Consider the following 16811-nt stretch of genomic DNA (forward strand, 5'->3'; position numbering starts at 1 on the left):
CAGTCCAGTTTCTTCAGTTGCTTCATATTTAATGCCTCTGGGCAGCACAGTTGCTTCACAGCTCCAGGGCCCCAGGTTAGATTCCTGGCTTGGGTCACTTTCTGTGCAGAGTCTGCACATTCTCCCCGAATCTACATGGTGCTACCAGGTGCTCCGGTGTCCTCCCACAGTCCAAAGATGTGCAGTCTAGGTGGATTAGCGATGCTAAATTGCCCTTAGTGTCCAAAAAGGTTGGGTTGGGATAGGGTGGAGGTGTGGGGATAGGGTGGAGGCGTGGGCTTAGGTAGGGTGCTCTTTCCAAGGGTTTGTGCAGATTAAATGGGCTGAATGGCCTCCTTCTGCACTGTAGATTCTATGAACTATGAGCATCTGATAATCACAAGCTTGCCCTTGCTTTGATAACTTCCAAAGTGGCCAGAACTGGACATGATTGTACTTGTGGCTTAATCAATGATCTGTTTGGTATTGCTTCTTTCAATCATAGAATTCCTACAGTGCAGAAGGCAGCCATTCAGGCAATCGAGTTTGCACTGACCCACCCAAAGAGCATTCCACCTGGGCCCACTACCCCACCCTATCGCCCATAACCCTTTGGATACTAAGGGGCAATTTAACAGGGGCAATTTAACATGGCCAATCCACCTAACCTGCACATCTTTGGACAGTGGGAGGAAACCAGATCACCCGGAGGAAACCCACGCAGATAAGGCGAGAATGTGTGCAAACAGTCAATCAAGGTCGGACAGGAACCTAGGAGAGTGAGACAACAGTGCTAACCACTGTGCCACTGCGTTGTCCACTTCTCACAAATTATAAAGCAGAGGATCTTATATGAGATGAATGAACAGAATCTATTTTGTTGTTTGAGGAATAATTGCTGGCCAGGAGAACTCCCCTGCGACTCTTCAATTAATGTCATATCTTCGTCGACCTCAACAGGTAGAAACGGGTTTTGGTTCAAAACCTTATACAAAAACAGCATTTCTAAGGATTTCAATAATTGAAGTGTGCTCAAATCCAGAAATTGGACGTCAATACCAGACCTCTGAGGCAAGAACACAAACACTGACCCAAGCTAATATAGAGTTCTGCAAAATGCCTTCCCACTTCTGCTAAAGTATTTCACATCTGACAATACCGTACTTAAATCTACACTAATCTGTTCAAGCTAACTCATGATAAAGTCAACTAAACAAGGGACATGCACAGATTTAAAACAAACTAGAGCTATGGTCTTTTTGAAATAATGACAACACATTTTGCAACCTGCTACACCATGACAGGTTTGTCTTAATTCTTAACTTTGATTTTAACTGTCTCCATATGTTGTTCTTGGTCTATTTTTTATTTAGTACAATCCTCCAAGTCACTGATGTTAAAATTCATCGTTTGCCAGTATATATTTGCCCTCTTAATTTAGAAGTTGTCTCTCTGTAATTCAGTGTTTTGACAATGATGCAGCATGCCAAATGTATTAACTTAAAAAATATTTTATACATAGGCCATTCAGCCCCTCGAGGTTGTTCTCACCATTCAATGAGATCGTGGCTGGTCTGCAAACTAACTTCCATTTACCCATCTTTGCCCCATTTCTCATAAAACTGTATACAAGTGCCAGTTTAAATTTTAAGCAACCAACTGCTGTTTGTGGAAACAAGTTTCAATTTTTCACCAGCATTTTACAGAAGTGTTTCCTAATTTTCATTCTAACTAGGTCAGTGCCAATTTTCACACTAAACTGCCTAGTTCCAGACTCACCAAACTATTTACCCTACCTGTTCCCCTTAATATCTCACAACTTGCATCAAATCACCCCCTTACCTTGTTCCAGTGAATACAACCCTAATTTGTATAACTTCTCTTCAGACTTGGGAGTCAAGATATCATTACGGTAAATTTAAGTGCTCTCCCACAAAGACCAACAAACCCTTCCCCGCGGAATAGTGCTGCACAGTAGCACAGTGATTAGCACTGTTGCTTCACAGCGTCAGGGACCCGGGTTCGATTCCCAGCATGGACCACTATCTGTGCGGAGTCTGCACGTTTTCCCAGTGTCTCTGTGGGTTTCCTCCGGGTGCTCCGGTTTCCTCCCACAAGTCCCGAAAGACCTGCTTGTTAGGCGAGTGAACATTCTGAAATCTCCCTCTGTCTACCCGAACATGCGCAAGAGTGTGGCGACTAGGGGATTTTCACAGTAACTTCATTGCAGGTGTTAATGTAAGCCTACTTGTGACACTAATAAAAATATTATTATTAAGGAGAGCACAACAGTAGCACGGGTGTGGGCCTCTAGATACAAGGTGCAGCATTCCATTAGCCTTTATCTTTGTACCTGTCTATGATATTTTAATGATCTATGTACCTGGACCCCCTCAAAGCCTCTTTGGGCTCTACTGTATCTAGCTCAGCACCATTTAGAAAGTACAGTGTTCTATCCTTTATATGGAGATGCCGGCGTTGGACTGGGGTGAGCACAGTAAGAAGACTTACAAGGTTAAAGTCCAACAGGTTTGTTTCGATATCACTAGCTTTCAGAGCGCTGCTCCTTCCTCACCTGAGGAAGGAGCAGCGCTCCAAAAGCTAGTGATATCGAAACAAACCTGCTGGAATTTAACCTGGTGTTGTAAGACTTCTTACTATCCTTTATAGGTTTGAAGTGGAATTAAGTACAAAGGGAAATTAGCCTCCATAAGCACTTATATATGACAACTAAATATATATGCAGCCATTTGATTATTGGATCACCATCAATACAACTTTTTACACTGCAAAGTAAGAGCACTCCAGATTAACAGAAAATATATTTATTACCTGCTATCACGGTGTTCACACATTCATACAAAAGGGACATGGCCGAGGTGCTGCAAAGAAAAGAATTTTCTTCACTAAATATATGAAAGGTTTGACATCGGTTAGGAGTTCGTACAAATAGGAGTATTATGCATTTTTATGCACTGTTGTTGTATTTACAAGGCAATATCAACCACAAGAGATGTCTGAAGCTTTTTTCTTCATGCACTCAATTTCTCATTATACACAGCCTGAAAGCCACACTTATCATAGAATCCCTAGTGCAGGAGGCCATTCAGCCCCATCAATTTTGCACTGACCCTTCGAAAGACCACCCTACCTAGCCCTATCCCCAGCCCAATTCCTGCAACAATTATCATGGTCAATCCACTTAACCTGCACATCTTTGGACTGTGGGAGGAAACCGGAGCACCAGAGGAAGCTCATGCAGACAGGGGGTGAATGTGCAAACTTCACAGTCACCCGAGCTCGGAATTGAACCAGAGTGCCTTGCGCTGTAAGGTAGCAGTGCTAACCACTGTGCCACCCAACTTAAGACCATGGATTTGAGACAGCGTGGGTTTATTCTTTCAAGGATTTGGCAAGTTGCTCCCCCTTACTTTTAAGTTCCACGATGGTACTGTTCCCCCTCTCCAACTTCATCTGTTAGTTGGCCCTCCTACAAATTTCATGTTGTTACTTTTGCAATCCAATCTCCCAATTTCAGTTCTTCCTGCCTCCTGTTAAAGTTTCAAATTGCACCACGATCCAAGTGCTGTCCCAAGTTAAAACAATTAAATAGCATTACACACAATGGGAGAATATCAGGAGAATTCACAGAGATTTGTAACAGACAACTCAATTTTGAAATGTAGTTTGTGTAATTTCATCCCTTTCCTGGCCTCACTCTGCCTGTCCCACCACATTGCAGTTCTTCCACCCACCCTCTGGGTTACAATACTGGTGAAGTAAATTTAGAAAGCTGCAGTTGAAAGAGAACCACAGCATTCACCTTTGAAGAGGGTGGGTAAGTGCCCCACCCGACACAAACAGTGATCGCAAATAGTCAGATTAATAAATACACCTTTCCCAGCCATGGACTGGCAAAGTTTTGCATTCATTCCCAAATGTGATAGCAATTGAAGTAGCAATGACTAATGGTGACAACATGAAACCCATCTCTTCACTATCCACATTAAAAATGAAATTCATCCCTACGAAAGGAGACAAGGACGTACCCACAACCGCCACGACAGACATTACTGGAAGAGTTACAGGACGCAAGCATACTAGATAAAGGGAACTATAGCGACATGTATGACCGACTGGTAGAAAGAGCCGACACCATACTGGACGCAATAAGAAAGAAATGCGAGGAAGACCTGGGGATTGCAATAGGGTGGGGACTCTGGAGCGAAGCACTGCATAGGGTCAACATCCACCTCCACGTGCGCAAGGCTCAGCCTGATGCAACTAAAAGTGGTACATAGAGCCCACTTAACAAGAACTCGTATGAGTGGGTTCTTCACGGAGGTGGAGGATAGATGTGAACGGTGCCGAGGAGGCCCGGCCAACCACGCCCACATGTTCCGGTCTTGTGGGGTACTGGACAGCCTTCTTCGAGGCAATGTCCAAAGTGGTGGGGAGGAGGGTGGAGCCATGCTCGAAAGTGGCGGTCTTTGGGGTATCAGACCAGCCAGATCTATTCCTGGGGAGGAGGGCGGACGCCCTTGCCTTTGCCTCCCTGATCGCCCACCATAGAATTCGGTTCGGCTGGTCGTCAGCAGCACCACCCAAAGCTGCAGACTGGGTGTCCGACCTCTCAATCTCTCCAAATGGAAAAAAATCAAATTCGCCATCCGAGGGTCAGACGGCGGCTTCCACAGAACGTGAGAGCCATTCACCCAATTGTTCCGGGACCTGTTTCTGGCCAACAAACAAGCAGAAGAATAGCCAGGGAGCCAAGAATCAGGGGAAAGTAGCCGAGGCGGGGGATGGAGGGATAGACCCGGGGGGGGGGGGGGGGAGATGAGAGAGAACAGCTAAACCTAAGAGAAAAGAAAGGCGAACCACAGGAGGGGGGTGGAAGGGAAACGATAGCTGGAAGGAAGGAAGGCACGGGAAACGATAACAAACTTGGCATCTACAGGAACAGAGAGTAAGGAAAATACGGGCGAAAGACAGGACGAACAGCTGAAGTGGAGGTGAACGCGAGACGACAACGGCAGCAAAATCCATCAGGGAGAAGCAAGTGACAACACCAGATCCATTCACGTATTGCCCTCTGTAATTGTTTCTCTGGCACCCAAATGTATATGTACCTCCCCCAGTTCTCTCTCTTCTCTCCTCCCCCACCCCCCGACAAACAGATGCCTAGTTATGTGTTAAAAATTATCTTGCCAATTGTACAGAGCTGCTGCTGTTGAGCTAGTGCATAATACCCTACCAGTTATTTTATTTATTTATTTTTTGTTTGTTTCTTTTCTGTGTGCTCTTCTCTTCACATTTATTTTTAAAAATGAAATTCACTCCAGTAAACCAAACAACCAGTAACTTAGATTTGCTTCCATCAAACCAAGAACAATTCTCAAGGAAGCATCAACATTTTCTGCTGGGAAGATGGTGAATGCAGTTAGCTGAATAAGATGACGGTCAAATGCTATGTAACAAATATAAAAGCTTGTGGCCATGTTACTGATTTATGACAAACATAAAATAAAGAAGTTACAAGAAAGTATTCAGAACACAGCTTTTGTGCAAAAATAAAGTTGTTGAAATCAGAATATGGTGAGTGCTAAAAAGTTGTAGGATATTATGTGCAAATCTCATTCTCGAAGCTACATTTATACAGAACTAGATTTTTATTCTGGTGGTTTGTGAAAATCACAACTAAATTGAATTCTGAAATATAAGCACGGCATTTAATCAATCTTGTCAACTTTAGACTACACTGTTCTTCCTGGAAAGAATTCCTTCAGAACCTCTTCAGAGGTTCCATCGCAATGCAACATTATTTTAGAATTCACACACACAAAACAAGAATATGTTTAGAAATTATACTGGAGATTTTGGCGATCCATATATTGCTGCAAGCATTGATCATGCAGAACTCAAAGTTAATTAATATGGAGCAAGCTCGGCAAGCAGGTTGAAAAATGCCACTAGTCTTCTGCACATCATAAGGCTTAACTAAGTATGCACCATATATGCACACTCTTGGTTGGATAAATAACCATCAAAATGGAAAAAGTGACCACCAAATGCAACTACTAACCTGTGTATTAAATTTGTCAGTGGTTCAATGAGCTTTTTTCCCAGCCGTGGTTCAAGCGGGGTAAGTGCTCCGAACTAACAGAAAAGTAGATGTTAGCACAATGTGACAAGCTCACCTATATATAATCAGCATAGAAAATGTCACTTCATAACCAGACAATTTGAAAATCAAACAAGATCTTGTAATAGACACAGCCTTGAGCAAATATCATAGTTTCAAAGTATGATTGGTTCAAACTCAGTATTACCAGACCAAAGAATTTAACACAGTCCATAAATGATTGCATAAAAACCATTTATAAATCTGGCAAATTAGGTTATGATTATTAAAGAAACTGAAGAATCAGCGTAATTCCTTCAAATTTATTTTCAACTTGCCTTGCAGAATCTGATTTGCAGATACTTTCTCCATTTACTGATATTTTGATGCCATCAAAACCACTAGTTGAGTAATTTATCTTGTTCATATTTTGGTACAAGAGACATTCCATGAAGTGCATGAACTGTGGTTTTTACTGCAGCATTTCTATTTAACCTATGGATCCCTTGGCATCATTGTTGTTTGATCCAGAGCCTCCCTACACATTCCCCAAAATAGATTCTTTGAATTACCATGTACCACTATGACGCCAACCTGGGATTCAACTCAACAACTCGGGTGCGTTTTCAACTTCACATTTTCAGAATTATTTATGCTGAATTCTGAAACTTGGGACAGGAAAGTATTTTCCACAGCATGCTGACATTTCCCATTTTTTATTTTTAAGTTTGTCAGGATTGTGAGACAGTCACATCTTTTTGGGGGCAATGATCCAAGTTAAACCCCTGCTGTAGTGAATCCCAAGGTTAGCCAAATGCTACAATTGCCACAATCATGAAGTACAACTTTAACAGTTTATAAGCAGTCGCAACTGCTTATAATGAACAGAAAATAGCAAATTGCTTGAAAGTGCCACATTTCCTACAATGCAACACAGACTACTTCAAAAAGTACTTTATTGGCTGTGAAGTGTTTTCAGGTGTCTGGTGGTTGTGGAAAACACTACATAAATGCAAGTTTGTCTTTCTTTCTTGAAGTTGTACACAATCTGTGCTTGTTAACTAAAATATCAGGGACGCATGTCCTCGATGTACTCTACCCTGATCTGAAACCAGTTTCAAACTCACATCATCCGATCTGGTCTAGATTAACTAAATTGCAACATTTCAAAAGCACTTTTAAAAGTAATTAACATTTAAAAAGCTCAATGTTATTAAGTCTTGAGAAAAGAAATGGTGAACTTCCAACCTAGTCTAGTATCATCACAGGTTATTAGGATTGACTAATTTCTGCATTTAATTCTAATAGCTTTGCATGTACAACACACAAATTAAACTGCATATGACTAACTATAAATTAATAGATTTTATTCTACTGTGGTTAGGACTGTGAGAATCCCAACAATTTGCAATTTGTAAGGCTGTGAAGGAAAACCACAAGGGTGATAAAAGTTTTACATTCAAATAAACTTTAAATACAGAATCAATCATGTTAATAACACATTATTAGCTTTCCAATGAACAGTTCTTAAATAAAAAGAAAAAACTAACTCCCCATCTATACCTGCGACCATATATTCCAATTCAAAAACCCAATACAGTTCAAATGCGACTTATAAATAACGTTAATGGGGCAGCACGCTGGCACAGAGGTTAGCACTGCAGCCTCACATCGCCAAGGAAACCCCGGATCACTGTCCGTGTGGGTTTGCACATTCTCCCCATGGCTACGTGGGTCTCATCCCCTCAAACCAATGATGTGCAGGATAGGTGGATTGGCCATGCTAATTTGCCACTTAATTGGAACAATTAGGGCTACTTGCTTCTGTCATGGGAGTGCCCCTTTAAGAAATGTTTTTGTCTTATCACATGGCTACAGTGATGTCATTATGTGGGTGGAGCTGGGCTGTGGCTGAGTTTTACTTTCGCTTTGAGTTTGGACTGGTTGTGAACTGCACAGGTTGAAAGAAGTGTCTCTCTATATTCATTTTAAAAGCTGTTTCCAGACTTAAGTTGGTAACTTAAAAGAGATAATTGCTTTCTGGAAGGAACTCAAACCTGCTGTTGAAAAGGGAAGAGTATCACTAACAAGTCTGATACCAGTAAGAAGGCTGTGTGCTGGGCCACACTTTTGAAAAGGGGTTTCTGGTTTTACTTGGATTTTGTTATTGAATTGGAACAGTTAAGGCGGAATTCATTAAGGGTATACATTGATTATTGTAGCTGGGTGGGGTCTTTGTTTGTAGTTGATAAAAAATTCTTACTGTGCATGTTATTACAAATGTTAACTAAATCTGCAGAATAAAGCTTGTTATTTTGACTAAAAGCACCTAAGAACTATGCTGAATACACGTGAAAGACAGGCTCGTGTGCTCATCGTAAACAAAATCAATAAACAGTTGTAGGTCAGGTGAACTCCATGATATACTTTGGAGTTTTCGAAACCCTGGCCCATAACACTTCTCTGAAGACCTTTGGAGAAACTCCCTTTCAGGAACATGAAAATCCTTCTGTGTCAGACTAAAATTCTATGGCACGCTGCAAAACTACAGACAGACCTGGCTCCTCCCATTAATTACATCATCTGTATCCCAAGCATAAGGCATTCTCCAGTCTCCCATGACCTGCTTAGCTAGGATGAAACACGATTCCTCAAGTTATCTACACCTCGGGGATCCTCCAATATAAACAATATTCTATGAGCCATCTATATATCAACAAGTAAATGGTTAAAATCAAATGGTTACCTCCCCTTAATCATAGCTGTAGCAGACATACTGTCTGTATATATTTGAACTCAAGGTTTTTAATAACATTACTACAAAAGGTATAACACAGTATATAACAATTTCCTACATTCATGACAATGCCTCAATTATAGAATTAGCACATAAGATGCAGTCACAAGCTCGATATTGTAGTCCCAATCCATGTTTGCATTTTCTTTGTGACAAATCCATCATTTAACTGCAAAATTATGCTCAAATAACTATGTTTTATCACAATAAGCCACTCGTCCATCACATCATATGGGGAAATCCCCAAGAATAAACTGCAGCTTTCACTACTATTTTCCATAATCCATTTCCGGAAACCTTTTTTGATGAATAGTTCATTGAGACTTACCAGTTTGATTATTTTAATGAGGACCCAGTTATTAGTTGATGATGTCATTAGCTTGAAGAACAATGGAGCGAGAGAAAGATAATTCTTCGGATTGCGCCGGGCAAGTTCACAAATAACATTCACAGCAGCAGATTGGACACCTACAAGATAGAGGTAACAGTATACTGAATGACCACTGCAAGCAACTTCAACCAGTTCCGATTTTGATCACATTTAACGTCTCCTATAGGATATGCTTCACTCCTGTGCAAACTCAACGCATTTTGGTTTTATGAAGCACCCAACTTTTTTTTTAAATATAAAAAAGGAATAATGAAGTATCTATTGAGACATTAAATATTTTAAAAGGGTGATATAAAAATTACTTCACTATGACATTTAACACTTGCGGACTACGACAAACATTGCGTCATTGGGGTAGTATTGCTGATCATTGCAAATCGATTTTATCCATCTTATAAATCTTATGAAGTGCTGAACTATAACGTTTCTGTTCCAAATTAAAGCTAATGTTGGAACTAAACTAAAATGGAACCAATGCATTCCTTCAGACACTTGGTTTGGTTCTATCTAGTCTTGCATTTTACTAAGCGGCAGCTGATACAAGTGTCTTAATTCTATTCCAGCAATTTTAAAATTTCAGAGTACAGTTGTACTGTTATGAATTTCTTCATCTACACTGTTGGAATGTGAAATATTGCAACATGATGGGAAGATCTTAAAATAATTTGCACAATTTCATAGGCACTGTTTGGCATTGTGCCCTGTGAGGAAGATAACAAACTCACCAGAATCTGGATCCTCCAGCTTCTCTTTGAGACGTGGGAACGCAGGTCGTAGGGATTCTGGGTATTTAAGGAACACCTTGTACATAATAAGCACAGCTTTCTTTCTAATGTAAGGCTTTGTATGAGACATCTGTGGACCAAAGTAGTGCATGCTGTTAGTGTACAAGTCTAACAGATATCCAACAAGGAACTCCTATCAAGTGCAAGCAGGTTTTGAATCCAAAACAACTCACCAGTGTCATGATGTCATTTGCCAAATCCCTGGCAAGATCTGGGGTAACAAAACATGATAAACCAGTCAAAGCAACTCCAGTATCATACTGATTTGGGCTGCTGAGATCCTGTGTACACAGTAAAAACTTTATATTACAATTAATAGTGACAAGATCAAATAAAAAAAGGTAGAGTTTTATTTTGATTTTGCACCAGAATTATAAATTTTTAATTTAAAATAAATCAACCATCTCTCAATTTACCTTACGAATCTGATTAGTTGTCAACATGATTACATCAGTCCCTTCATAAAAACACTGTGAGGCAGCCAGATATCCTATTCTCTGCAATAAAGGGGGAAAAAATTAACAATCACAATTGGCAAAGATTTCAGTGTGCTTCACAGCAGTATAAATCAAAGTTTTTCAGATATATCCATGTTCAAATCATCTATTTACATCAGTTCAGAAGTTCAACATAAAATCAATCTGAAATGCATCTCCAGTGAGGAGCAATGTACAGATAAATAAGACTCAAGTGTTAAAATATTACCAATCCTGTTGGCCCAAATTTTTTTCGTTTAGGAGAGGTTTTTATAATTGCACAAGTGTAATTTTTTTCTGGAAGCTCGACTGTCCAACTGGTGGGTAACTAAAATAAGCCCAACACTTAGCCATTGCCAACTGTGCTGAGACAGCAACAACTACAGGCAGAAGCAGGTTTTACTGAAAACGGGAAGCTGAATTGCCAGAAAATAGCACATCTTATAATCTATTCAGAATTACGAAGACTTGGGAATCCCAAGCCTCACAGGTCTAGTTGAAAAATATACACTTAATAAGGATACTGGGCAGAACTTTAAAGTGCAAAGCAATATATGCTTAATAATTAGTGAAAATAGACAGATCTTATATTTTCACAAAGATTCATGAACAGCAGCACCAAGGCTCATTTCACTATGTTGTTTCTGTTGAACAGAACCTCAAGACAGCACATCCCCAAATTAGCAGCTCAACAAGACTGGGGAGTTGCGAACTTGTGCTGTAGTAAGTATTTTACTCGGCTTTCAAACATAATGAACAAGATTCAGGTCTGCCGATAGGAGTAATATATGCTGCTGTGTCAGGAGGAATATATCTGATGTAATGCAAAATATATTCTATAATATAAAGAAATACTTAAAATAACAAATTAGTACACAAGTTAAATTTTCAATTCCCATTTTCTACAACGTCAGGAATGAAGAGAGTAATGATTTAAAATAAATACCCAAGTATATCTTTAGGCAACACTGGGGGAAGGTGGGGTAAAGTGAATGAAATACACAAAGTATGATTACCAGGGATATTATACAGAAATAGTGGCAACAGGCTGTTCAATTAACCAATTCCTATTAATTTTTATCTTCCACATGAACACAAACCAAGTCCCATTCACCCCAGGACTTAATGACCTATGTTGGCTTCCAGGTAAGCAATACCTCAATGTTAGAATTATCTCTTTTCCAACCTATGGCTTCACCAATTCCCACCTCAAACCTCCTCCAATCCCATGCCCTTAGAGACTTCTGATTTTAATTATTTCATCATTGATTGCTGTGCCTTCAGTTGACAAAGGCATAAGCTCTCAAATCCCTTCCCTAAACCTCTCCATGCTTTCCAGCTTTAGGAGGCTCCTTAAAACCAATGCTTTTACCAAGCTTTTGGTCATCTGCCCCAATCCGATATGACTCGGTGTCAAATTTTGATTGACAACACTCCTATAAACACTTAAAAAAAATTTTTTATAGTGTACCCAATTCATTTTTTCCAATTAAGGGGGCAATTTAACATGGCCAATTCACCTATCCTGCACATCTTTGGGTTGTGGGGGCGAAACCCACGCAAACACGGGGAGAATGTGCAAACTCCACACGGACAGTGACCCAGAGCCAGGAACGAACCTGGGGCCTCAGCGCCGTGAGGCAACAATGCTAACCACTGCGCCACCGTGCTGCCCTGTAAACACTTTTGCACTTTTCACTTTGATAATAGTATGGGAGCACAGTGGTTAGCACTGTTGCTTCACAGAGCCAGGGGCCCAGGTTTGATTCCCGGTTTGGGTCACTGGCTGTGTGGAATCTGCACGTTCTCCCTGTATCTGCGTGTGTTTCCTCCGGGCGCTCCGGTTTCCTCCCACAAATCCCGAAATAAGTGCTTGTTAGGTGAATTGGACATTCTGAATTCTCCCTCAGTGTACCCGAATAGGCGGCGGAATGTGGCGACTAGAGGATTTTCACAGTACCTTCATTGCAGTGTTAATGTAAGCCTACCTGTGATGCTAGTATAATTACCTATTTAAAATGATTCTTAAATGTTAACACGTTCCCTCTTAAAATCCTTATTCTTTGGTAGGCAGTAGGGAACTGAGCAAAGTTGTTATAATTTGCAAGTGTTCGGAGAGTGGGGAGTGCAAGTGGAACATTTAGGCTAGGTACCAAAGGAAAACTCTCAGACAAGCAGAGTCTAATGTATCCTGGGAAGCCTCCCCAGGGCAGTGGGATGAGGGAACACTTTTCTTTACAAAAAGAAAGATGCAGCTTGGCCAGGAATCAACATCACTGTGGGGTGCGGTGACTACTTATGGCAAGGAACATTCAGACAAATTATCAACTATACATCAAGGTGAGAAAAGGGTTGATATTGACATTACAATGGATCACATTCTCTTGCGTGATCTTCAAGTAACTCCATTATCGTTATCCATTCCCATTTTCACTTATCCATTTTCTGCCCTGCTCCCTTTATGGATTCTTGCTCTCTTGTTCCTTTCCTGCGTCTTTGCACTCGTAATCCTTTGTTACATATGGGAATGAGGCTTGATCGAGCCCACAGCCATGGACCATTAGCATAGTCACTATCTAGTTTCACTATCTTTTTCACCTCCTTTCCTTCAGTCTCATTCTTTTCTTTTTCTTCCCTTTTTCAGTGATGCTTTTCCCTCTCGCCTGCTCTACTTTCTAGGTTTTAATGCTTTTGGTTGAGGGAGGGTTTGGGCTGCAAGCTGGCACTGGGATGTAGGAGGGGACCCAGCTAAGGCTACAGGCACCAGACCAGCTCAGATCAAGATCGCAGACACAACCTGGGGCACCACGGTGGATGCTTAATGAAAATTTAGAAACAGCCTGGAGGGAGTCTCAAGAAACAATAGTTGCAAGTTTAGCAAATTTCAGTGTGGTACAGCAGAGCATCATTTACTTTGGTGATTTCATTCAGGAAGCTTAAAATGCATATGGTGAAACCCAGCAATGGCGTGACAGGAACAGTTACTTGCTGGAAGTATTGGAAGTGCATGCAATAGGCAAAACGTTTAATGTATTAGGAGATGTGGAGGTACAGTTTCCATTATACAGACTGCCAGCATAATTTGCTCCAATTCGTCTAAACCAGTTCAAAACATCAAAGAATTTAAAGCACAAGTTGAGTTTCAGTAATCTTTCACATGGACTAGAAAACATCATGTTGGAAGCCAGCCCTGGCCACAAAACTAGCAATGTCAATAATTATTAAGCCCGACAAGCCTCCACTAATTGGACTTTCAGGAATAAGGGATTGATAATAAACTTTTTGAACGACTCTTCCAAAGATTCTTTCCCAGTTGCGTGCAATGAGACATGAAAGAAAAGAAAGTTAAAATACATTTTGCAAAGAACATAAATGTCACTATTTGCCACTATTAGTGAATCTCCAACTGCATTCTCAGCAAATACAAACATGCTAACGTAACATTCTGGTGGTTCCTAGTTGTGTAATTGGCAATTTATATTACCATATCACACACGTTACACAGTAATATATCAAACCACTTTATAGATTCAAAAATGTCTCTACCTTGAATGTAAACTTTGATGAACTCATTACTTCTATAATGTTGAAGGCAGCCCAGCTGATGTCATAACCCAGCATCTGCAGCTGTGGGGTGAAAATAATAGTAAATCACAGAACTGTACAATATAAGATTTAAATCACTAAGGATGAAACAAGAGAATACTTTCAATATATTTCAGTTCTTTTAGATTCCACACGGAATTTATCTTGAAAAAGAAAATTTAGACCAACAATAGTCTGCCAACAATGCTTTTGTGCCGAATCCTAGCTCTCAACGATGCACTCACACTACACGTTTAGTGCTGTCAGCTTTGCATCAAAATTTAACTTCAGTGTAAATCTGGTGTCAAGGCCTCAACTGATTCCAAAGCAAAACAAACCAAACTCCCTCCTCCACTCTGCTTTACTGTCACATTTAAGTCCTAAATCTAAACCAAGGCACACTTGTGCTAAAATTACAGTAATGGTGCAAAGCAAATTCCCAACATTTCATGAAAACAGATGATGACAGGGTCTGCTTTGGTAATATTCAGTACTTGGCGAATGGGGGATTGTGGTTGAGAGAACAAGTTCAATTATTAGTGGATCTTGTTAATTGCACCTTAAGAATAAGAACTGAAGGATGTGAAAAACAAAAAATAACTATGATATAATAATCCGAGAAGTTGCACACCAACGTAAAAAACTACCAAAAGACATTTACTCCGGTGCATTAACTGAACAAATATATATTGCCACGCTTTCAGCACACTTTATCTAATTTTATTTAAGTGGGACATTTCTCAAATATGATAATATACTTACATATGCAAGTTTGATGACTGCATTGGCCTTGACTGCAATATTATCCTGCTTCAGCTCGTGTTTTATTTCATCGATACACTGCGAAATATACTTGGCCTGAAAACAATTAAGAAATATCAGCAACAACATTAAGAGCTTTATTTATCTGCTCAACGCACAGTATTTTGAAAATTCACTGGGAAAACTACCAGTTGTAATTATTTTAAGTGTGCCGATTATAAAATCACTTATTTGCATCAACCAACATCAAGCGACAAAACCCATCCAATACTGCTTGGGCAATACCAAGTTTTTTTAAAAAAAGTCATTCTTGGGATTTGGGCTTTGCTGGCTAGGCCAGCATTCATTGCCCACCCCTAACTTCCCTTCAGATGGTGATGGTAAGCTGCCTTCTTGAACTGTTGCAGTCATGTGTTGTAGGTACACACTCACAGTGTTATTAGGGAGGGAGTTGCAGGATTTTGACCCAGCTACAGCGCACAACCAACTGCCTCCCCAGAAAAGGGACAGGAGACCAAACTAACAGGGAATTTTAAAAAAACACAACAAAAAGGAAAAGCATAGTGAAATAACTGACATTATATGGCAGCCACTGGTTACTGGAGTCACTGTCAGAAATGCTTAACCATACTCTTACGGTCATCTGCAAGTGAAATTTATTTTCAGCAATGAGATCCAGTTCTTCCACTGTCACTATCAGACTGTTCATCTGACATCCTGAACTGGATGAGCAGAATTCTCCTCCTACTAAACACTGCAAAGACTGAAACCACCGTCTTCAATCCCTGCTACAAACTCCACTCCTTAGCTCCTGATTCAATTCTTGCTGACAACAGTCTGAGGCTGAACCAGACTATTCGCCAAGATAAAAGCAAATTACTGCTGATGCTGGAATCTGAAACAAAAAGAGAATACTGGACATCTGTAGAGAAGGGAGCTAATGTTGAGTCTGGATGACTCTTTGTCAAAGCAGAGAGAACTGGAAATCTGATCACATTTAGACTGTTGTGGGGGGCCTTGGCCTTACTTGTCTCAGAGCTTCTGACCACTTATCCTTACTATCACTAAGATTGCCTATTAACACCTTTGTAACATTGCCTGAGTCTGTCCCTGGTTCAGCTTATTTGTTGCTTAAACTCTCATCCACACCCTTCTTACCTCAGCTCGATTACTCCAAGGCACTCCTGGCAGGCCTCCAACATTCTACCCTTCGTCACGTTGAATTCATCCAAGACTCTGCTGCCAATGTTCTTTCTCATACGGAGTCTCATTCACTCATCATCCTGTGCTTACTGATCTATAATGGCATCCAATCAAGTGAGAACTCATTTTCAAGTGCTTCCATGACCTCACCCCTCCATTCCTTTAATCTCCTCCAGCCTTACAACACCCCTCACACTCCAGCAAGATATCGGTCTAATTCTGGTCTCATGAGCCCCTATTTTATTTGCTTCTTCATTGGTGGCTTTGCCTTCAGCTACCTAGGCCTGAAGTGCATGATTTTCCTCCCTACACACCTTGGTCTCTCTTTCATCCTTTAAGATGTTCCATAAAATCTACCTCTTTGACTAAGCTTGCAACCATTTGCCATTGTATCGCTTCATGAGCCTTGACATTCAAATTTGTTCATAATGCTTATGAAAATGTCTGGGACATTGTTTAAAGCATTAAACACAAATTGTTGCTACTGTCCAACTGAGATGCAACAGTAAAAGAGCAATCCATGATTACTCAAATTTTGCAGCTCATATTCCAGATCCAACACCACTGTCACAACACAGGCTAGACAGGTTAGACAGGCTAATTTCAAAGCTGGGAAAATGTTCATTACATTTTAACAACAACTTTACACAATTCAAATTTTATTTACTACTTGCTTGGTCAAAAAAGGGCACCTTATTTGGAAAAAGCA

General features: G+C 40.4%; 1 protein-coding gene across 5 annotated transcripts in view; it reads right to left on the minus strand.

Moving 5' to 3' along the window:
- Positions 1-16811, minus strand: part of ap3d1 (adaptor related protein complex 3 subunit delta 1) — a 91342-nt gene that overhangs the window by 54213 nt on the left and 20318 nt on the right. For all 5 annotated transcript variants that reach the window (XM_072482450.1, XM_072482452.1, XM_072482451.1 and 2 more), the window contains 8 exons: positions 14900-14995; positions 14099-14179; positions 10493-10573; positions 10250-10357; positions 10017-10146; positions 9229-9368; positions 6065-6138; positions 2812-2861 (listed from right to left, as the gene is read on the minus strand). In XM_072482450.1, the coding sequence (XP_072338551.1) occupies positions 2812-2861; positions 6065-6138; positions 9229-9368; positions 10017-10146; positions 10250-10357; positions 10493-10573; positions 14099-14179; positions 14900-14995 (760 nt within the window). The remainder of the gene's footprint in view (positions 1-2811; positions 2862-6064; positions 6139-9228; positions 9369-10016; positions 10147-10249; positions 10358-10492; positions 10574-14098; positions 14180-14899; positions 14996-16811) is intronic.

This window comes from Scyliorhinus torazame, chromosome 18 (genome assembly GCF_047496885.1).
Source record: "Scyliorhinus torazame isolate Kashiwa2021f chromosome 18, sScyTor2.1, whole genome shotgun sequence".
Taxonomy (NCBI): domain Eukaryota; kingdom Metazoa; phylum Chordata; class Chondrichthyes; order Carcharhiniformes; family Scyliorhinidae; genus Scyliorhinus; species Scyliorhinus torazame.